Genomic DNA, 22373 nt, shown 5'->3' with positions numbered 1-22373 from the left:
TTACAAATGAAGTTTGCAGACTTGAATTTGTTGAACTTCCGTGCGGGGTTGATGAGTTTTTTTGCAGAGTGTAAGGGGTCATGGAAGTGTTCCCATGTGAGCTCTATCTCTAGACTGCTTGTGGCTGCCCTGCTTTGGGAAGTTCTGCCATCAGAGTCTGCTCTTATCCAGGGCAGGGATACTTGTTTGTCAGATGCTGCTTTGTTGGTGCGATGGGTTTGACTTTTGCAATAGGTTTTGATTTTGTAAGGTATAAGAAGTCTGCAGATGCTGAGAGAAATCTGTTTGCTATGAGGTAGGCTATGGAGCAGGGCTGAAATCTGCAAAAGTCTTTGTTCAGATGTTGTCAAAGAGTCAATCCTTGCAATTTAGGACAAATGTTGCTTAAGGATTGCATCAGTGTTGGAATTGCATTAAGTAGGCATTCTTCTCTGAACTGAATTCAAAAATCCTTTTTATCCTCTCTACTGAGTCTGTGACAAAGGGTCAGATTTTGTTTTATTTTATTTTTCTAAGCAGAATGTAGTGGTAAGAAGCGGATCTTCATTAGTGGGTTTACTGCATCATTGACTTTGTTACATCGATTCTTTGTTTAATGCCTGTGCACCACGCCTAGGCTACAATTAACCTGGCGTGTTTGTGTTGTAACATAGATGTAAGGTCTTTGCAGCGTGTTTGTAGCTCTTCATCTTGCATTAATACTGAAATATGGGTATTGATTTTTGAGAGAAGTAGCAATGAAAGCTTGCTGGTATGTTTTTAGGTGATATTTAGGTATTACGCTGTTTGTAACATCCTTATAAACCAGTAAGAAGAAATTACTAATGTTATACCTGTCATCGCACTGATCACTGAAGTCATTGTTTCTCTCCCCAGAAAGAGACTGGGGGAAAACAACACTGCTTTGCCACACTGTCCTAAGGCACACGGATGGATTACAACTAAAGACTAATTAGTTGTTATGTGTAGCAAGCAGAAAAGTCAAAACTGAATTGGAGTAAAGGTGATGGATAGAACATAGCTGGAGGGTTTATCTTACTGGTGCTGTATTTGGTGGATAAACGGCTGCAAGGTTTGAGATGAATCTTCTTTTTTCCCTTTGTGCTGATTTAACCAAACGGGAGTGCTTTTACATTCGTAAATATTTTAGCTGATGCAAACTGAATGGATACCAACACATTTGTACTCCTTGCTGGTTAATATCAATATAATCTGATTTAAATTTGGTAGGGATGAGTCTCAGGCTTTATTGCAGCTGCTCCGCTGTGTTTTCCCTGAGCTGGAGGCGGGGAATACAAGGTAGCCTTCAAGCCGATGTTCTGGTCTTGACTGGGAAGTTCCACAGCTCTTCTTGTTTTGTTTTGTTGTGTTTACCAGTCCTCAAGAAATGAAACTAGAAACAACAGCAGCTTGCTGCCTGTCAATGACTTCCTCTTCTCATAGCGGAGATGAGGAAACTGATCTTGTTACTTCCGCAGTTACTGCTGCTGGTGAATAAACTGGTTCACCCTTCATTTGGCTTTCTTATACTACTTCATAAGCATAAAAAGCCACGGATGCAGAGCTGCATGACGATGAAGATAATTCCAAATGTTCAGAGGGAATTTTAGTCTTTTCCCTCTCTACCATTTTTTAATAAAGTGCATGACAGATATTATAAGAAGCTGATTACTTGAACTTTTCCAAGTTTGTGTTGTGTAGACACGGCTGATAAAAGCAGGTGGGTATCCAAATTTGCCCTGGTGTCTTTGTGTGGACTTGCTCCAGCCTGCCTTTGAGTCACTGTGAGTAGATGTAGAGTCACAGAAGCTTGTTTGTGCCATTCAAACTTTTCATAGGATTTAGTGAGAGCATCCTCTTTGTAGTTAGAGTGTGACCACAGTTAACGTGTTTACCTTCTCAAAGACAAGCAGTCTGTGGGAGCCTGAAGTTCAGGTGTGGCCAGAGGCTGATGGCTGGGTTTTGTTTTGTCTGCTGTTGGGTTGTGACTGGTTGCAGGATACCCTGCGATGTCCGCTCCTGTAGAAGGGAGAAAAAGCCTAGGAGTTGGGAAGTAAATCTGAGACACAACAGTAACGCTTCGCTTTCATTTACTGTGTGAACACACATCCCTTGCTGTGTCTCACAGGGCCCAACAAGGCCTGTGGAGCAGAGCAAGAGCTGGGTCTCAGGCTGTGGTCACAGCACGGCGGGAGGAGCTTCTGACTGCTCCCCACCGTGCTGCACCCGGTGTCCTGCTCCTGGCAGCGGTGTCTTTTGGAGCTGCTGGGAGCTCTGTAACCTTACTCTGTAACAGCAGAACAGCAGCCACTGCAGGAACAGCCCTCCACATCTTCCTGTTTTCATCTCTGGAATTATCTGTGTAATCAGACGACGAGTTGAAGCTGTGCCTGTGTCAAAGTGTTCAAGGACTGTCTATGCAGACTAGCAAAATCTTGTATTTTAGTTAGTAAAGTGATACAAATTAAGACGACTTTATGACTCCAGCTGGACATAGTGAAGAAGCACAGCTTCCACGAAAACAGAGCCCCTCGTAAAAATTTCTTCCAGTCTATGTCTGAATGTTGTTTTCGTGGCGCTGGGAACAGACATCACATCATTAATGATGAATTTTAAAATAGCATTATTGTTTGCTCCATTAATTCTGACTGATGCGGAGATAAAAATGATTAATTGAGAGACTTAACATAATTAGTGCAGCGTAGCATCTGACTACTTAAGTATAAGTCTGCTAATGTGGGAAGCATAACTCTTCTTAGGAAATGTTCTTGCTTGTGGCAGAACCAAAAATATTAGCACCATTTTTCAGTTTAAATTGATACTGTGTATCTTAGTGCTGTTGAAACATTCACAGCGTACTGCAAATTAGGAAGTGCAATACAGGAAATCAGAAATTGTCAGAAAGTTTTGGATAAATTTTTTAAACGTAGTTTTGATTCATGTTACTGGGAACAATGATTTTTGTATGTCGCTCTGATGTATGGCATTGGGAGAACAGGTAGGAAATTTATCGCAGAGAGCTGCAGAAGGATGGTTTTGCTTTTGTATTTAGGAAGCTGTTGGAGTTAAAAGAAGTAACAGCATCAACATGCAGAAGGGATACTGTAGTTTTCAGAACCCTGGGGGAATGTAGACATCATATATGAGGGCTGCTCCAAAAGTAATGCCTCCTGATTTATGGTGCTGGCCCACGATGTCAGAGCTGGGTGCTGGTGGTATGGCAGTAAGAGGCTGAACCTTCCCACCAATATCCCATTCCATTTTGTTGCTGTGTGACAGATGGCAGCAGAGGGGCAGTCTGACAAAACGGCATCTGACATGGAAGTGCATATGGAGCAAAGGTGTGGAACTGAATTCCTCCCTGTGGAAAAAAATGGCACTCATTGACATTCATTGACATTTGCTGAACATTTGTGGAGACCAGACAGTGGATGTGAGCTTAGTGAGGCGGTGGTGGTGAGTTTCTGCAGTGGTGAAAGTGACTGTGGGTCAACTCCGCTGGTAGAGATTTTTAGGAGCGTGGCATGCAGGCTCTTGCTCATCACTGCTGAAAATGCATAGCTAATGGTGGTGGCTAAGTTGAAAACAAGTGTTTTGTAGCTGAGAATTTGCTCTATTAAATAGTGTTATTGTGCTCTTTGTTATAGTTTCCATGGAATTAAATAGGAGGCATTTCTTTCGGAGTGAGGTGTGCTTTTGTCTTAAGGTGTGAGGGATCCACAACAGTGTGCAAAGAATGATTTATGGTAGGTCATAGTTAAAATTCCTGAAATACTTCTGCTTTTCAGTCTGTTGATACTGCTGCTATGGCCACATGTCTGACTTTACCATCTAATACAGCAGCTGACTTGCAGAATATTATATTAAAACATTAAGTATAAAGACTGGGACTAGCGCTGGGAAAGGTCATGAATTTGAAGGAGAATTTGGGAGTAATACACACGGGCTGTAGCTGAAACATAGCATAGCATAGCAGTGTCAGCTGTAGCCAGGGCAGGAGTTCCAGAAGGTGTAATCTTTGGCTGGAAGTACAATGACTTCCATGTAGTAGCAAGCCTCCTGTGTTTTCCGTGAAGACCAACTATATCCTTATATTTTCTTTGCTGCCAGTATTAATGTATTACAGAAACAAGGCTTACTCCATGTTGTTGAGCAGTGAGAATGCAAATCTGCTTTGATCACCACTGGAACAGCTGTTTATAGGGCTGACTCTGCCTAAGGAGACTTGGGTTTACACCTCCTTAAAGAAGAAATGTGTGTGACCATTTGGCGTTGGTCATAATGGTGCCCTTTCATGGGAGTGAGGAGAGAAAAATAGTAATAAACTCTTGAAAAAGCCAGTCACCAACGAGAGAGGGAGAAGGAGAACAAAAGATGACTTAAGCTGAGACATAAGACGTTAGCTGTTGCACAAGTCAAACCAGTCATTAGATATTAGCAAGCCTGAAATTATACCCAGCCCAAGCCTTTAAGATTATGTTTATTAAAAGCTGCTACATGATATTGTGCGCTTTTATTTCCCCCCCTGTCAAGAAAGGAGCATTGTTCAGAATTGGCCATCCTCATTTAATTGTAGCTTGTCAGAAATTAGCGATTACGGTTTCTTTTGGCTTTGCAACTGATTGTGTTAGCCCTCATCAGATTAATTATCTTATGGCTCGTGACTGCACACGCAGCTCTTGGTGAAGTGGAATTTCTGCAGAGCCCTGCCAGTTCCCGTCTCTCTGCTTTGCAACGTACAGAGGACGTGCTATGAAGGTGACATCACACGCACTCAGACGGCAGCTTCCAGCTGGGTTGGCTGTAGGCATGGCTGATGAAGATGATTTAATTTTAAGGTGTGCTTGTTTAAGCAATGCATGTAGAACTAATTGTGAATTAAATCAATAGTAGATTGATCAATAGTAGGCCCAAATATGTTTTATTAGATTATATACTTAATTTTCTTGCCATTTTTTTCTGATTTTTTTTTTTACTTTCAGCGCTCTTATTAACTAGTAAGCATTAATAAGGCTATATTATTAAAAATATGGTCCTAGCCATATTACGAAGATTGATTAATGTTCGTAGAGTTCCTGTAAGTCTCTAAGTCAATTACTGCTTATTGACTGCTGATAGTAAGAGTGGTTGTTTTAAATTCTTTGCAGTGTATATGTAAGATGCCTCAATTCTAATTTCATGTTTTGACCCAGGCTTTCTCAGTGGAATATTACTTAATGGGGCTGCCTTGGTTTCCTTGCTCGTACTTTGAGTCCTTTGAGGATGGTTTTAAAATTGCTTTGAGATAGCTTTTAGTAGCAGCTAATTCAACTAATCTCCAAAGTGACCGATTTCCATTGGTGAGTGTGCAGCATCTCATAGGGGATCCTGCAGAACTGCAAGTGTTCTGCTGTAACGAAGCATGATTTTTCATTAAGATGAGAGTTCGATTATATTTCTTCAGGCAAGTTCAGCCCCTACTTTCCCGTCTTCCACCTGTTACTCTTCATGCAATACAACTGCAACAGCAAGTTCTACTCTGAAGAAATGCTGACTTTTAAAAGCTGGAGGGGAAGGAGTGTATGTTTTTTTGCAGCTGGATTTTTGGTGTGTGTGCCAAGTGTAGCTGTGCATATTGATTTTCCTAATAGCTTTACTTCATCTTTAGATTTTTGTTTTCTAATTTTTGCTTCTGGATGGAGGAAGAAGCTTTCTAGTCAAAATCTTCCCCTTCCTCAGTAGGTCTTTACTTTAAAGCATCCAGAAAAATATACATACTAAACATGAAAACAAAGATACAAGAAAAATATTGGAATAATATAGCTCTTATCCTATTGCTGCCTGAGGGTAGTGTGGTAGAAGACTACCAGAGTTGTTAAAAACCCTGATTGTTTTCAGGTGCTTAAGGTATTTGTTGGAAGAGTTAGCCTGCGATGAGTGCTCCTTTTCATGGTATGTAAGTTGTTTTGTCTTTCTTGCAAATATGCTCTCAGATACAGAAATAAGTCTTTGGTTTTATGGAACCAGTTCAGTAGTTCTATTGTAGAAAAAAAATGGAAGGTGATTTTTGTGTAGCAAGCTTACTACTGTCTGTAATAATGTCAGCAGTGAGAATGTCATGTTTAAGAGAAATGATCTTAGAGATCGATACTTTACGGACTTAGTCTAAACTCGCACTACATCAGCAGACTAAATTATTGGCACTTGTTTAGGTAGGATCTGTAATTAGTAACTGATGATAAAAGATAAACGAGCTGTTTCTTATTTCCAGACTTGGTGCTCAGTGAGGCGATATGAGGAGGAAGATTAAAACAATTAAAGGAATTAGTATTATTTTTAAATTCTCTAGTGGGAAAAAAAAAGAGAGTAGTCCTGTGTACTTGTCTGTTCCTGGCATTTTAATGCTTTTCAGGGTGCAAGGAAATCAGACTCACGGGTTGAGGTTGGCAAGGACATCTGGGTCCATCAGGCCCAAGCTCTGCTCAAGCAAGGACACCCAGAGCTGGGTGCCCAGGGCCGCGTCCAGGTGGCTCCTGAAGATCTCCAAAAAGGAGATTGTACATCCTCTCTGGGCAACCTGTGCCAGTGCTCCGGCACCTGCAAGCACAGAAATGCTTCCTGATGTTTACGTGGAACCTCCTGTGTTCCGGTTTGTGCCTGTTGCCTCTTGTCCTGGCACTGGTCACCACTGGAAAGAGCCTGGCTCCATCATGTTTGCAGCCTCCCTTTGGGTGTCTTATATACCTTGATAAGTTTCCCCTGAGCCTTCTCTAGGTTAAAGAGTCCCAGTGACTGTCAGATTTGCAGCAACTTGGAAGCCCACATGAGACTTTGAAGCCAGGTTTGGCACAGTGCGTGCTTCTGACATGTTTAGGTTAAGAAGTTAAATTGATAGTTGCGGGCTGGTTCCTGGCTGAACCATTGCATAGCACGTAGCATTTTGCTTGAGAAGAGCCCATATGTGAGACCTAAGAACTCTGCAGGACAATGGCTTTGGTATGTGTGCCCTTGCATATTTGACATGGAGATTTGTTTTTCAAGTGCTGAACTGCTGTCCAGAAGGCAAATGAATTCCAACAATATTAAATCTCAAATTTGTACTGCTTTCATCCAGGAAAACATTCTCATCACCCCCTAACGACCTGAGTATTTCAAGTCCCCAAGTTATCCTTAGCAATAAAACAGTTCTAAATAACAATGATAAAAAAGTAAAATTTCCACCCTGTAACCAAGAAATACTGAACAGTTACAGAGATATAAACTGTACTTTTACAAGGTTTTATTTCATGATATCTTAAGTAATAAGCCAGAAACAGATACTTAAAGCCCCATTTCTAGTAAGCTCTTTAAATAAGATGATTTTCACTGAGCTCTTTGCAAATAACAGTAAGAATTCTTACCCCGGACCATAACAGTGATGTGTTACAGGAGCAGTGTCCTGTGAGGCTGTTTGTTCAAATCCTCTTGTTTATTATTAGCTGGGCTGTAGGCTGCAATGGATACCACTGGTATGTCGCCTGCATGACACTTCTTGCTAACAAATGGCATCTTTGTTTGAATATCTGCACTTTGTGTAGCTGCAGAGGGGCCATGCCTTGAAAAAGAGAGAGCCGATGCCACATAGCTCGATTACATGGAACAATTGCTCCAAGTGGAGGAGGAGATCTTTCCCCTTTTACTTTCGGATGCAATGATTTAGAATATGGTCTAGAAATAAACAGATTTACTTCATGAGGACTAAAAGTGAGTTTTACAAGGACTGGATAGAAAATCTCAATCTACAGAACGGTAAAATGTCATTTTATTTTATGTACTGAACTTCAATCATTTAACTTTCTGAAGATTCTCTGTACTAATTTCCTTTAATTTCTGTATAGTGACAACTTTGAGTTTTAAATACCCAGTATGAATAAGTTATGTGGTTATGCTTAATGGTGGAAGCAATGTAACTCAGTTAATTTCTGATGGTATTTCTTCCTGAGAAGCTATTACTATGTAAAAGACATAGTATTTTCTATTTAACTCTTTTTTCACTTCCTAAAAATAACATGCATGAGAAGAAAAATAAAGTATAATAAATGTTTATTTTGTTTCCTGTAAAGTAGAATATCTGATATCTGTGTGTAGATATTTACCACATTTTTCTTCCTTTTAAATGCTGTCTACCCACAACAAAATACTATTAAGTGTACGTCATGGGTCATGGCTTCTACTTCATTGTTTGTGAGAAAGGACTCGGAGGAAAATAAACAGCGTTGGTATGAAAGGGACTTTCTGATATGACCACAGACTTAAAAAACAAAACAAAACTTTTGTTTATTGCTCTGATATGTGCCTTGAATGTGTAGATGCACAGCAGCTGTTGGTAGTGCCTGCAGACAGGAATTTGTGCCAGTGCAGCTCTTTGTGCAGTGGAATGTGCAATGTGCAAACAAGCAAGAATTTGAGTGAAGCAATGGAAAACAAATTATTGTGTTCCAGGTCTTTGGGGGGTTTTAGATTACTCTGCCGTTGAGGAGTCAGTGGGGGTGGGTCAGATAAAGCAGGGAGAAATCTCCTCAGAATGTGGGATAAGGTTGCACAGGTTAATAGCAGTGTACTAACCCCCATCCCCACAACGAGAGGCATTACTTAGGTTTATGGCACATCTGTAAAAAGCAAATCATGCCACCGATGCATAAGCCCTGTAACGTGCTTTGTATCTCCCCATTCCTTCAGGATGTGTGAAGCTCTCTGTGGCACTCAAGTTGTGCTGCCCTGATGAAGAAGCTGAGCTCACTGGTTTTTACCTTTCCCCATATCTAACTGTGCATTTTTAGACTGTTTTAGGGAGAAGCCTAACTAGTGAGGTGGAGCTACCCAGACTTCATTCACAGTAAGTTTGGCTCAGCAGCTTGTAGATGGCTCCACACAGGGCCACCCATGTCTGAGAGCATTGTCCAAACGCTTGAAGTTCCTCAGGCCCTGCTGCTGTCCCCAGAGAGCCGAGCTCGGCGCTGCCCCTCCGCTCCCTGTGTGGAGCTGTAGCCGCCATGAGGCCTCCCCTCAGCCTGCTCTGCTCTGGGCCGAACAAACCCAGGGAGCTCCACTCTAAGGCTCTGTGCTGTCTGTGGATGCATACATCTGGCAGCTGATGTTTCTCCCTGTGGAACAAAAGGGAATGTGTAGCATGAAGGTGAGAGTAAGGCAGGATTATTTTTGAGCTGTTTAATTGCTGTCAAAATGTGACTTTCTGTTAGTATCTGTTTTTTGTGTAAAATTGTCTCTCCTTGAGAAAATGTTATTCTTGGTTAAGAGTTTCATGGGCTTTAAGGTCCCTTCCAACCGAAGCCATTCTGTGATCTGCGTATTTTTCTGCCAAGGAGGATATTTAATGCAGAATTTGTTCCCATATTTAGCTTTTGCTTAATCAGGAATCACTGTGTAATTTTTAACTTGGAGATATTTAAATGATTCTTCTTGTAAGAAAAAATATGTTCTGTTTATTTCTTGAAATATAACCTCTTGTCCCTGTTTCAAGCTGTTTTCTGAGTCCTCAGCGTGAATGGATTAATGTAACATTAAAGTATGTCAGTGCAGCTAGAGAAGGTTAAGATGTTTCTGGCAGACAGTGAAGAGGATTACTTTAAAGGCAATGAATATGATAATTTCCACACTAAATGTAATTGAATTGTCACGAGGCACTGAACGTGTCAAACATCGATGTGTGTTACTTAGGTGGAGAACAGGAAGGTAAGCCACAGAGACATTTTCAGCATGAAGCTGGACCCTCTTTCTGGTGCAAATACAGTCCTGCATTATTTTAATCATTTATTTAAACTTGGTTTCAGCTTCTGTTCTTTAATCCATTTGTGTCATGGAAGAGCTCTGCGTCTCCTTTTGAGTTGATTTTTGAATTCTGTTAATGAAAAAGTACTATGGCACTAGCTACTTATTTTACTGCTCTCTTACTCAAACCAGACCTCATCTCCCTTTTACTGGGAAAACAGTGATACAAGTGTTTCCCTGTTTCTCAAGGCCCAGCAGTAATCATACTGTAAACAAATGGGCTTTCCCCAAATCTGTCCTTAAAACCATGACAAGAAGTAAGGATTAGGGTCACCCAACTTTGGAATTCTCTCAGCAACTAATGGCTTTCTCAGCAAGTATAAATTTACTTTTAAAAACCTATAATTGTTCTTCTCTAAAGAATTAGTGTAAGCAGACATCTGTTTGTGTCTTACAAAAGGAAATACAATTTAGTTTTGATTACGATTCCTTTAGCTTCTCTCTTTGAAAGTAATGCTGGGCTTCATGTACTATTTTGTCAGTGTAGATATGCTGGCTTTAGTGTGGGCACTGGCAATTTGGTAAGCATAGTGTGTCAACTAGTAAAGAATTAACAAATGGGTTGTTGTAATTGGGAATATATAGTACTTAATTGCGCTCAGGGTAGCACGGAGTTGAGTTTGTGTCCTTGTGTGGTGACGTTGCTGGGGAGGACATAATAGAAGGGGGTTCTGGTTGGCTGTAAGACAGGTAGCTGGGGTAACGGCCCACAGTAACTATAGAATTGTCAGACAAAACCAAACATGAAACCAAACTGCTTCATCTCTTGCTGTCCTCTTTAAGCTTGGGAATGAGTAAAGGTGGATCCAGCACCGAGAGGAGCAACAGGAACATCGCTCTGCTCAGACAACACTAGAGGCCGACAACATGAAATGAAGCAACTCACTTGTCACCTTACAGGGAGGAAATTATTTACCAGTGTTGTGGCATAGAGATGCACAGCTTCAAAATGTAGCAGATGCGGTTCTTAAATTTTAAATGATTACATAAATAAATGTATGCTGGTTCTGGTGTACTCTGGGGAAAAAATGACAAAGCCAGATGTCCTCACTAATAAATGAGAGCAGTATGATTGGGAAATGATAGTGACAAACAGGGGAGCCAGAATGAGGAGAGCAAAGTGTAGAGCATATATTTATGATCTCCAATAGTTAAAGAAGGAGTCAGACTTCTCGTTAGGGGAAATGTGGGATGAGCATAATTGCTGTCCATGCACTGGTGTGTGTGTCTGTGAAGGGGGCAAGCTGCAGTTCCGTCTGCATTCCCCTAAAGAAACTTTAAGGGGAAACACGTAGAGAAGGTGATCAGTCACTTCACTAGCAGACAGCTTAGGAGGCCACTTAGGAACAACTTAAAAGAAATACGTAGGTGAACTTTATTTAAAGGAATACCCCTTTGAACAAATAAATGTGGTAATGCCATATGCTAAAATAATCTTTAACACGCTTAACATTAACTTGACTCATTCATGTGATGTCCAGTTTTGCCCCTTAAAATTTGTGATATTGAAGTGCAGTATGTTCTTGAGTATTCCGAGAAGCATCTTAATTGCTTTACCTCTTGTGGTGCCCTTTTGCATTCTTATCCATGATTGAGAGATGATTTCTGCTAAGGCTAGAATGCTGAGGAACCTAATTCAGTTACACTTGCAGTCTGATTTGTGTTTCCTCAATCTTACCAGAGTTCTCTAAACTTTAACTCCACCATTGTAGTAACCTCTGCTGTACTTGTGGTGTACTGATGTCCAATACTTACCTACACATCTCTTTTTTTTCTTGCTTATTAATCTTCCCATTGTCCTATTCTTATGCTTATTCTCTCTCTGGGTTGCACAAGTTGCAGATATGATCCTATAGTGATCTCTTTCCTGGTTTTCTGAGAAAAAAGTCTTCGGCAATTTCTGAGATAAAGTTATACATTATTTCTTGAGCATTCATCGGTATTCTAATCCTCCTGTACAAATCCTGAAAATACTTAAGTCTTTGCTTTTAAAACAGGAGTGTATGTTTGGGTTTTCTTCAACTGGATAAATGTTTCTGGAATTGGTAACTAGTAGCTTTCACTTCTCTCTTCAGTCTTTCAGTTATTGGGCTGTGGGATGTATTTTCCTTTTTTAAAAATAAATGCATTTAGTAGCTTTTATGGTGGAAAGTGGGGAACGTTCTGAACTCAGAGCTGGTTATCGTCCAGTAATTATATTTTACTCTGATCAGTATTCAGGAGGTGTACCGTGATCGCATTTTGTTTTGATACAATTGTTTTGGCGTTTCTCCATACAAATAATTACTCTGAAGTCAAGATTTATTTTCTAAGTATTTAGCTGCAGTATTTTTGCTCACAAGGGAGAGAATCTGAACAGCTTTATTATAATCCTCCACAGGTGCAGATGCCGAGCAGGATGCTGCTGTCAAACTTGCCCAAGAACGAGCAGAGATAGTTGCCAAATATGACAGAGTAAGTGAATTTAATAACAATTTAAAGACATTTTATAATTAATGTTAGTAATATTTCAGTTTTAAAAATGAATCATGGTTTCCCACTAGCTTTTGTTGATTTTGTTAAAATACCCTATGTACTACTAATCTCGCGATTTCGTGATGCGGTGGCCTGTGGGGGAGTTAAATTCTCCCTCCACGGGGATATTCTGGATCATCAGCTCATTTTTCAGGTGCATGGCAAGATGCTTTGGGGCTACTTTAAGGTAGTGTAATGTTTTGAGATGTAATAAAAGCGTTGTGTTTGAGAATGCTGAGCGCATCTAATAGGATCGGAGAAACTCTTTATTCAATTCTGTTTATGGTAATAGAAACACATCATTACAGAGAACTTAATAGATAAGTAAACTGCATTGTTTGTCAAACTGTTATGAGGAATTAAAGAAATATCCTAGGCATTATCTTTTTCTTAAAGTACTTGTCAAGTAGAAGCCTGGCACACCATGCACCTGGAATGCCTGCACCATGTTCATATATTCTTGTAACGCATGAATGCGTGCAGCAGTGGCAGAACGATGTTCCCTGTGATGAAAATACTGGTTCCAGTGGCTGATAGAGCTGTGCTACTTTGCTATTTTTTGGTTGGTCAGTTTAGTATTAGTGTTCTCCTGCTCTACCTTACTACCAAAGTGTACCAAAGATTATGACTCAGTCCTGTCTTTCTGTGTTTTAGCTTATTGTATCAGAAAACTTAATTTGAAACTTAATCTGGGTCTTTTTTTTTTTCCTTTTCCCTTCCTGATAGGGACGAGATGGTGCACAGATTGAACCATGGGAAGATGCTGACTATCGCCTTTACAAAGTTACAGATAGATTTGGGTTTCTACAGTAAGTGGCTGTACTGAAAAGAGAATAAGAGTTTGTTACTGTTACTATTTATATTTTTTATTCCATTGCCTATTTGGTGAAAGTATTTGTTATACCTTTTGGCAGATCTTCTGGAAGTGTTGCTATTTTTCACTATGCAGTCTTTCACTGTGCTTTTCAGTTCAATTTTTAGCTTTTTTAGTTCTGTAATCTGATCCTGTTTAGGGGGTGAAGTGTTTTTTTAATTATTTGGGAATAAAAATTGATAGTCTGTGGAGATATTTTAAGCTCAGTTAAATTGCAGATAAAATTTGTTTTTAAGTAACTGTTACATGTAAACAAATTCCAATTTTTGGAAGGAAATTTTAAAATTTTATTCACATGTTGATCTTTAATTTTTTAAAAAGCGTAACGTTACGTAATAGCTACATATGAATAACTATATGTCCTTCAAAGATGAATCTCATTTAACTTCATTTTTTTTTTTACTAACTGTACTGAAATCTCTCACTGCTTTTGGACCGAACATTGCATCATTAAGAAAAGTCAGAAAGCACCAGAATCTGGTCTAATTCCCCTAATAACCTCCTAGTAATCTCCTTTTGGCAAATAAAGATGATAGGATTAAATTCTGTTAGAATTCTTGTGACCGGCAAATGGGAAAATCCAACTAGCAGAAACTGAACTCAAATTGACTCGCCACTTCTGATAATATCCAGTCAAGAGTCTTTGCCATTTGTGGAATTTGGCGTTTGTGTGACTGTACAAAGTGCAGTTAGGCTCTCCAGTGAAAGCAGCGATGAGTAGAAAACTTAATTTCAAACTAAATGTTTTTATACTATTTGGTGTATGACTTGCAAACAGTTGGTAAACTATAGCTACACTACTACGTATCTGGTATTGTAGCTGTCAGTGTAGGCATTCCTAGTGTAGAACAGATGCCAGAATGATTTCTTGTGCAAAAGTAAAAGAAGTCACTGCTAAGTTCACCACTGACTTCAATGGGAACAAAGACAAGTACCTTCAGATTTCCAAGTGGATTCTTGGAAATGCTGAAATTTCCCTGTTACTTGCATTGTGGTATTTCCTTTTCTATAAACGAAGCATGTTATTAATGTCTGCTACAATTACTACTCCTGTTGGTCTCTTTTTAGGAGTCTTGGATTTTGTGGCTCCAGTGTCATATTATATCTGAGGTGCAGAGATGGAAATGCTGCTTGGCAAAATAACGTTTGCCATTTTCCAGGCTGCTGTAGCACTAACTTTAAACTACTCATGTACCTTTACATCACGCTATAATCTTTTTTTGTGATCAGGCAGTGCAGACGTACCTTAGTCATTAGACAGTACTTCCTTTCCATTAATACAATTAGTCACTAATGTGAAGTCCATGCAGTATTCATATAGCCAGCTTCAAGGGCTGAAATGGGAAAGATTTATAATACATGAACACTGCACAAATTAACAATGTATATGGATATTCCATGTCCTCACTAATTCTGTGATACTCATGCTTACGTGTTGATCTGTGTCTCTTTATAAGGCAGATTTTGCCTGAGAGTGCTGTCAAGGCTGCTTTATTATTCCTTAAAGCAAATTCATTGCAAATGACAGTTCTGTTTTCCTGAGAAATAAAATCTCTCCTGATAGGAGAATTACAATTAGGACAAGCATATCAAATGTCTTTTCGGGGAAAGATGATTTACATTACAGTATAGACTCTGACTATGGTCTGAGTTTGCTTATACTGCAATACTGACCCTCCCTGCTTCTAAAGAATCTGAAACTAAGCAGCGTGAATGCAGCATGTACCAAAAGCCTCAAAAATTGCCTTAGTGGTTATCCAAGGCTATTCACTGAAACCTTCAAGGTGCCAGATCAGCACTGCAATGAGCAGTTAGCGAGAGAGTTAAAAATCTTCAGCTGATCGCTTGTTGTGTATTGCCAGCAATTCCTTACTGAGCTGTCGGGACTCATAATCCCTCCTGACCCATCTATCCTGCTTACAGTGTGAGTTAACAAAGCAATCCGATGCACATTGAAAACAAAAAAATCTGGGGACAGTACCAAACTTTTGTAATGTAGTTGAGGCTTGCAACGATTTGTAATCTTGTTGACACTGACATTTTTAAAAGTGCTCAGTAGCTGAAGAACATCTTTGTATCAGAGGGCTGCTGGCTCTGGGCAACCTGGCAGAAAATCGGGGCTTGCTAGCTCAAGCAATGGCCCTGGTTGCCATTCGGAGTTTATAAACTTCTCCTTAATGTGCCCTGTTTGCAGCTTTCCTTGTCTGAGTGTGCATCCAACGTTTAGCTGATAGGGCAGGGTAACAAGGTTTTTTGGAATTGAAGCACTCCAGTAACATGCCACATTAAGGACAGAGAAGATGGTGGGAGAAAATAAAGATGAGATACTTTGAAAGAGCAGTTTCGGTCTAGATTTATGATTCTTTGGTTGTTCTGCTGTCTTTATTTGTGTGTCAAAGTAGGATATAGTAAACTTAGAGAACCCGAAGACATTTACACATTTATTGTCTTCCTATGATACTGGTAGAAGTGGGTAAACTGTTTAGATTTTCTTTTGAGAACACACTGAGTAGCAGAGGGAAGATGCCTTTTTATGTAACAGTTTAGAAATTGCCAGCTACAGGAGGCAAATATACTATAACCCTCCAGGCAAACTGTCTAACCTTAAGGGTAACCTTGTAAGACCCACAGAAAATATATCTGTTGGGCAGTCTTGTCACTTCTAATGGTTGTGGCATTAATGTTTGCAATCTTTACTTACCATTCTACTGTAAAATTTTTATAAATATGCCTTAGGAATACAATTTAAAGTGTTCTCTTGTAGTGCCACTTTTTATTTTCTTCTTCCACAAATGAATATGGAAGTTGTATTCGACTTTGGATAGTAAAAGGAAATTGGTGTGGCCAGGCTATTGAAACAACTATTAAAAACAGAGAGAACAAAACGGAGTCGATGCCTTGTGAATTCAGGGAACAAGAAACAAAGTGCAGTGAAAAGCACAAATACATTATTGTAAGCATGGATTGTTTGAAATTAATAACGGGAAGTTGGATATGAGGAAAGAGATTTCCAGCAAGCATGCTAAGCTGTGACGTAACTCCCCAGGGAGCTGAAGGGATCTCTCTCTTGAGATGCTTAACACCAGATTGCACAAAACAAAGTGATGCGCTGATAAGGAATGCTGCCAGTGGGACTGACATGCAGAGATCTGCCATGTTCTGGGTACATCTAGCACTGGAAAGTCACTTGTGAGGATGGAAACTGAGGCACTGACCAAAGGGGCTGGTGTCTTCTAGATGTGTTGGTGCCTGAATGCTGTGAACTAGGTTGTCTGTTGTACAACCTGTTTGTTTAGCTCTGTGAGGTTGAGGATATATTTGAAAAGATATCCTTTCAGTGCCTGTTTTCCAAGGGAAAAAGGCTGTTTCGGAGTCCAGAGTTCCCCAGTGACTTGGATTGTCTCTGGGGGAGCTGTGCTTATGTGCCTTTTCGTAGCTGTGATTATGCTGCACATGTGCCATTTCAACCTGGTCATTAGCTGTTCACGCACTACAGTGCATCGTTTCCAGTCCTGCTACGTTCATCTCAGTTTGAGTAGCACAAGAAGGGTGACCTAGCATTGGTTCATTGTAATACTTTTAAATTCAGTCTTAATTGCAGTAGCATTGTTCATCTTAGAAATTAATAGAGACTGTTTTCAATCAAGTACTCATGGTCTTTCTCAATGTCATCTGGTGTACATGGATTAGTGCCAACTAAGGCTTTATTATTCAGGAACATAATGTTTATCTATGGAAACCTGTGTCAGGGAGCTCATCTAAGTCTTGAGAGAATAGACAGGACATTTCTTTTAGGTGCACTCTGCTTGCTTGTAATCCTAAAAGTAACTAAAAAAACTACATCCACGGTCCCCATTCCGTAAGCTCTCCAAGAATCCTGGTGGACTCCTGATTTCAAGTTAACAGAATGCTGAACAGTAGAACTGTTGTGAGAAATGCCAGTCATTTTTAAAAAGAGCATCTTTTCCTCCTGGAAGTCTAGCACCAGTGTTTCCATGTAGAGGCTACCAGGCTTTTGATCAAATTGAGTATTCTTATCTAGAAAACTTGTGCTTGAAATTGTATCTGACTGATATTTTGTTCTACACTTGTGGTTGGTATACAAATCTAACATGCTGTCTCAAGGGACCACCTCAGTGCTCAGATAAAACTTAGTCTCTAATCTATGTCTTTTTCAAGCAAGTAGTATAGAAATGGGAGAAATGTCTCAGATGTCTTCACAGGTAGACATAATAGAAAAGCTGTTCCAGCTGTTTTTGGAAATGGAAAAGATTGAATGAGTCTGGTATTCATAGAAGAAGGTTGTTTTGTAAATTATTTTTATTTGGTCATGGATTTTTGTTGTGGATTTTGGATCAACTGTGTGTCAGAGTATTTCATTAGTTTTCTCTAGATCTAATAGGCAAAAAATAATTGTGTATTCTGAGTATGGAAATTAAAGGACCAGAGCTTAGCAATTAAAAAAAAAAAAAAGAAAATTGAACAGAAAATGTGTACAAGACCTCGGCCCCAGGAAACCAAGCTCTAAACACCCTGCATCCAGCAAAAAAAAAGGAATTCCTTTCTCTGTTATCTTGAAATCTGGCTAGACATTAGAGTGTTCTTAAACTTTTCACTGTGATCTGTCATAGAAACAACATCACCTTATCCACCCTTCTTCCATTTGCCTTTTTTTTTTTTTTTAACAGCAGTCATTGAGAAGGGAATAGCTTCAGTAAAGAACTGAAAAGAATTTCTTCATGTTTAGAAGCTGATAGCAGACATTCCCGTAATGCCTTGGGATCTAGGATTTCCCCCTTCCTCCTCCTTGAATTCTTTGGGTCATTTCTTACTGCTTCAGGATGGTTAAATTAACAAGGAGAACTAATATGGTGTTCATGGGGCAATGGCGAGTCCTCTGTTACTCCTAGGAACATGAGAAACAAATAAGTAAACATGTATTTTTGTGAATGTATCCTCTTACTGATTTTTTTTGGCAAAACTCTCAAGCTAGCTAAAAGAATGAAATAACTTAATTCCTTTTATTTTGTTTTATTTTTTTGTATTATGTTAAGGTTAACGGACGTGTGAGCATTGACTAACTGGGGTTTGCAAAACATCTGAACTTTGTGCTTGCTCCCAAAATAGGAGAGAAGCTGAAAGCAACATATTGCAACTCCAAAGCTCAACCCCAGGTTCATGCAGTCGCTGATCGTGTTTCAGGCCTTTCAGCACCAGGCCAAAGGTCAGAGCAGGATGAGTGCAACAGCCTCACCATCTTCCTAGGGTGACATGAAAAACTGGGCAAATCCAGAAAAAACAGAAGGCATCACCTTTTGTGTAGGTCTCCACGCAAACACTTCTGTATGTTGCCATGTTCTGGGCTCCTTAGTTCTGCTGCCTTTGATTCTTAGAAGGAAAGTTGTTCAGTGACATCAGTTTGGATCGTTCATTTGGTACCTGTTGGAACAACTGAGTTCGGTCCTTTGTCAGATCATGATAATGCAAAAGGTATAAAAAAATAAATAAAAAATCGATGTGTTTTAAGCAAGCAATTCCAATTTATACTATACAGTCCTTTATATATTTGCAGTGCTTGCATGTATATTCTTTTGGTTCTTTTATGTATCTGTCTCTAGATATTACCATTGCCTTTGGTAAGGAAGCTCTTGAAGACTACACTTGTTTCATTCTTGAGAAGAAAACTGTCATTACTTTTCGGCATTCAGGGCAGCTACAGCTCAAGGCTGCTTTTTACTAATCTAAGCTGGTGAATGTAGATTATGACTGATATGTTGGCTAACATTGTGGAAGGCATCATAATAGTTTAGATCTTAAAGCACAAAATGGAAATAACAGGAGAAAAAGTTTAATCACTGTAGATTTTCAGGAATTTTTTTCTTTTCATCATTCATTGGTCCTGTTACTCTTTTGATAATGAGCTGTGAAAAGCATAAGCTGTCCCAACACACAGAAGAATCAGCAATTATTTTCAAGACTTTTCCTTTAACCCACACGGTACAAATTATTTTAAGATTTTATCTTATTAGCAAATTAACTTGCATGGATAACGATCTGAGACCATAAAATCTGTTAATATTCGTTGTTGCTGTAACTTGATTGATTTAGTTTAGGCAGGTTTTTCTCTTCCTAACTTTTCAATAAATAGGAGTTGAGGATGTATGTGTGGCCTGGCAGATGCTACAATGTTGAATAACATCCAGGGATCCTTATAGCGATGTTGGCTGGATGTGAGGTTTATTCCACTTGGTATTTTTTTTTCCTAGCAAAGGGTAAAGAGTGCAATAAAAGTGCTAATGGTAGAAAATACACTTCTTTTTCTTCCCCCTATGTTCATAAAGCCCTCTTAATAGTTCGTGTGAGATTCTTGTGCTACTTTTGCAGTAGCTCCACAGTGGCTTTCGTGGAATTGTACCAATTTACAGCAGCTGAAAATCTGACTCATACTTTTATTCTTTGTCCCGTGGGTCCAGTAAAGCTTTGAGCCGACTTTCCAAAGAGTGTGCTAATGCTGGAAATGTGCGTCTGGCAGCACAATAATCTCAAATAGCAGAATTCATTCTTTCTTTCACTAAGATAATGTAGCCTACCTGCTCTTTTCCATCAAACTCTACTCTTCAATTGCATTGCATTTTTATTAGCTCTGTAATGCATTTCTATAGCGTGCCGCAAAAAGGATGTAGCGGAGCAATGAAATGAAGAACTCAATGAAGAATTGTGAGAAACTCCATTAAATGTCTCCAAATGAAGCTACTGATATTTTGTTGTTATTGTTGCTATTGTTTTTCTGCCTAACATTTCAAGAGGGAGTAATAGGATGAGCAACAAGTTAATGTCTCTTTCCATTTCTTGGTCATTTATACAGAGCTTCACTGGAAAAGAATGCTTTGCCTCTAAAGTATTCTCCATGCATTCCTTAATACTTGCTGCGGTGTTTGTAGAACTGCATGTTCCAGAACAACTCTCAGTTATGCAGCAGACCCTGCTGATTTGAGAAGGTACACAGGTGAAGTGTCTTCAGATAAGAGGATTAAGGACAGGTCACCGAGTGCTCTCAGCAGCACAAAAAAGTTACTGAGATGCCAAAACGTTCTGGGGAATGGAAATTGGAGAAGCATGATGCCTGTAATTGGTAACAATGAAATGAGTAGTCAAGTAGAGATTTTTATATAATTTTAATTTTAGTCTGCATATCAAAGCTTAACAAAAGAGTACTAAGGTTATTAGGAAGGTTGAAAGGGTATTGTTCCTAGTGACGTGCAGATGGTATCCTTAATTCTCAAGGCACAATCAGTATTGCCAAACTCATCAATTAATGCATTGATGCACTAAAAGAGCAATGAAATATTTATTCTTAGCAGTTCAATTATAAATGCAAACGTTATTTCGTTTCACATGCTGCGGTCATTCACTGGGGACTTGCTGTCGTTCTCCTCTGCCCTCTTTTCTCAGTGTTGTGAGCTGGGGTCAGACCCACTTGTCAGGGCAGTGGCTGTGCCCTTTGCTCTCCTGAGCAGGAGCTGTGCTGGGTTCAGCCTCTCTCAGCTGCCAAAGACAACTTTCTATTTAAAAGCTAAAATAAAAACATTCCGCTCTCAAATGTTAGAGTTACGTTTCTGCTAATTTCCTTTTCTGTTAAAGAGCAGAAGATGCCTCATTTTGTCTGTAAAATTTCTTCATAGTAAATCTTTATAAACCGCATGAAAACTCTATTCTAATCTTGCATTGTGCACAATGGATTCCGCTCTAATATATGCTCCATTTCCCTGGACTGATTTTGCTCTGGAATATTCATTGCTAATCAAGATGTTGAGGAACTGCTGTTTAAATAATCTTCTTCCCCTTTTGCCCTGATGTACACTGAGGACTTTTTTTTTTTATTTAAGGAGAGAAATAGAAGTTTTATTGGGTTTAGTAACTGAGGTTCAGAATGCTATTTTTAGATTAATCTTCCTAGCGCTAGGCAAAACCAATACATTTTTTCCCTTGCTTTCTTTTGCAGGGAACTAAGGGAACTAACTTCTGAAATAATATATCAGTAGTGTTTCTGTATGGTAACTGGCTTGAAAACATGACAGTGTTTTCAAATAGATAGATATGTAGTAATCATTAATGGGGAGATTTTACAGATTTTGGGACTTGGTACCATTTATCAGTTGTGCAGCACCTGATAAGTTGAACTGGATCTTTACATGCTGTACAACTGCGAAGTGATGGGGCTGAGTTTCAGAGACCTGAGTAAGTCAGCAATGTTACTTAAACAGAACTGACAGCCGAGCAGTACACTGAGCTTACATCTCTGTGAGAGTTGTGATGGACACGATGGACTTGATCTCCGTTGTGTCCATTTACAGTTGCATCGTGATCTTTCCTTGGCATTGATGCATCTGAAATTATTTCTGGAAGTTTGGTGTGTGTATAGCATTTTGTAGTAATTGTCATCTTTAGTCAGTGCCATGTTTCGCAATAATGTGGTCAAAAGCGTTGCTTGAAAATGAGTTGTGGTTACTGTGAGGAACTTTTCAATGCCTTCGCTGTTCACTTTTTGTCATGCTTGTTTTTGAAAGCTTGAGTCCTTTTGCTTGATGAATATTTGGCCATTTAGTCAAAAGTTGTTCCATAAAAGTGTACAGAACTGACCTGGGGGGGTGAGGGAAAGCAGACTTTCTCTCCCAGGTGATCATTTGGGAGCTTCACAGAGAAGCAGCCAAACATCATAACTGGAACAGCAGCTGAAGCTCCTAACTACTGGATTGGCATTTCTTGACCCCAAAAGAGAGTAGTAGAATTTCAGTGTATCTTTCTCAGTCATATTTTTGGTGTCTAATTTGGGCTTCCATTGGAAAATAAATAACTTTGCCTATGCCCTCATTTTTTTGTGGTTGCAGCAGCATTTTAATATTTTTGTGTTTAGAAGTTACCAGTAAGATCCTGTATGCTTTTGGACAGTTATTTTCAGTCCCTTTACAAAGGGTTCATCTTAGTGAAGGTGGCTTGTTGTTGTTTTTGCTTTTTGGAGAAAGTCTGAAAAGTTGTGTATTTTTTTCTTCTTTCTGTTATCAAGATGGCAATCTAATGTATGGTTCTTCTGCTGCTTTGCGTGTGGGTTAGTTGCAAGGCAATAAGGAATGTTTATTTACTTTTTAGCATTTTGAGCCGTTTGGATTTTTTTTTTTCC

At 39.4% G+C, this 22373-nt stretch overlaps 1 protein-coding gene across 6 annotated transcripts in view; it reads left to right on the top strand.

Moving 5' to 3' along the window:
- The window catches only part of USP6NL (USP6 N-terminal like), a 116180-nt gene that overhangs the window by 46452 nt on the left and 47355 nt on the right, over positions 1-22373 (top strand). For 5 of the 6 annotated variants that reach the window (XM_021384363.1, XM_021384360.1, XM_021384362.1 and 2 more), the window contains 2 exons: positions 12188-12261; positions 13048-13130. In XM_021384363.1, coding sequence (XP_021240038.1) covers positions 12188-12261; positions 13048-13130 — 157 coding nt within the window. Of the gene's footprint in view, positions 1-10522; positions 10708-12187; positions 12262-13047; positions 13131-22373 lie in introns of those variants that run through there. The other variant, XM_021384358.1, reaches the window with a different exon arrangement.

Source organism: Numida meleagris, chromosome 1 (assembly GCF_002078875.1).
Source record: "Numida meleagris isolate 19003 breed g44 Domestic line chromosome 1, NumMel1.0, whole genome shotgun sequence".
In the NCBI taxonomy this organism is placed as follows: Eukaryota; Metazoa; Chordata; class Aves; order Galliformes; family Numididae; genus Numida; species Numida meleagris.
The sequence above is the reverse complement of the archived record's forward strand: the minus strand, read 5'-3'. Positions and strand labels throughout refer to the sequence as shown.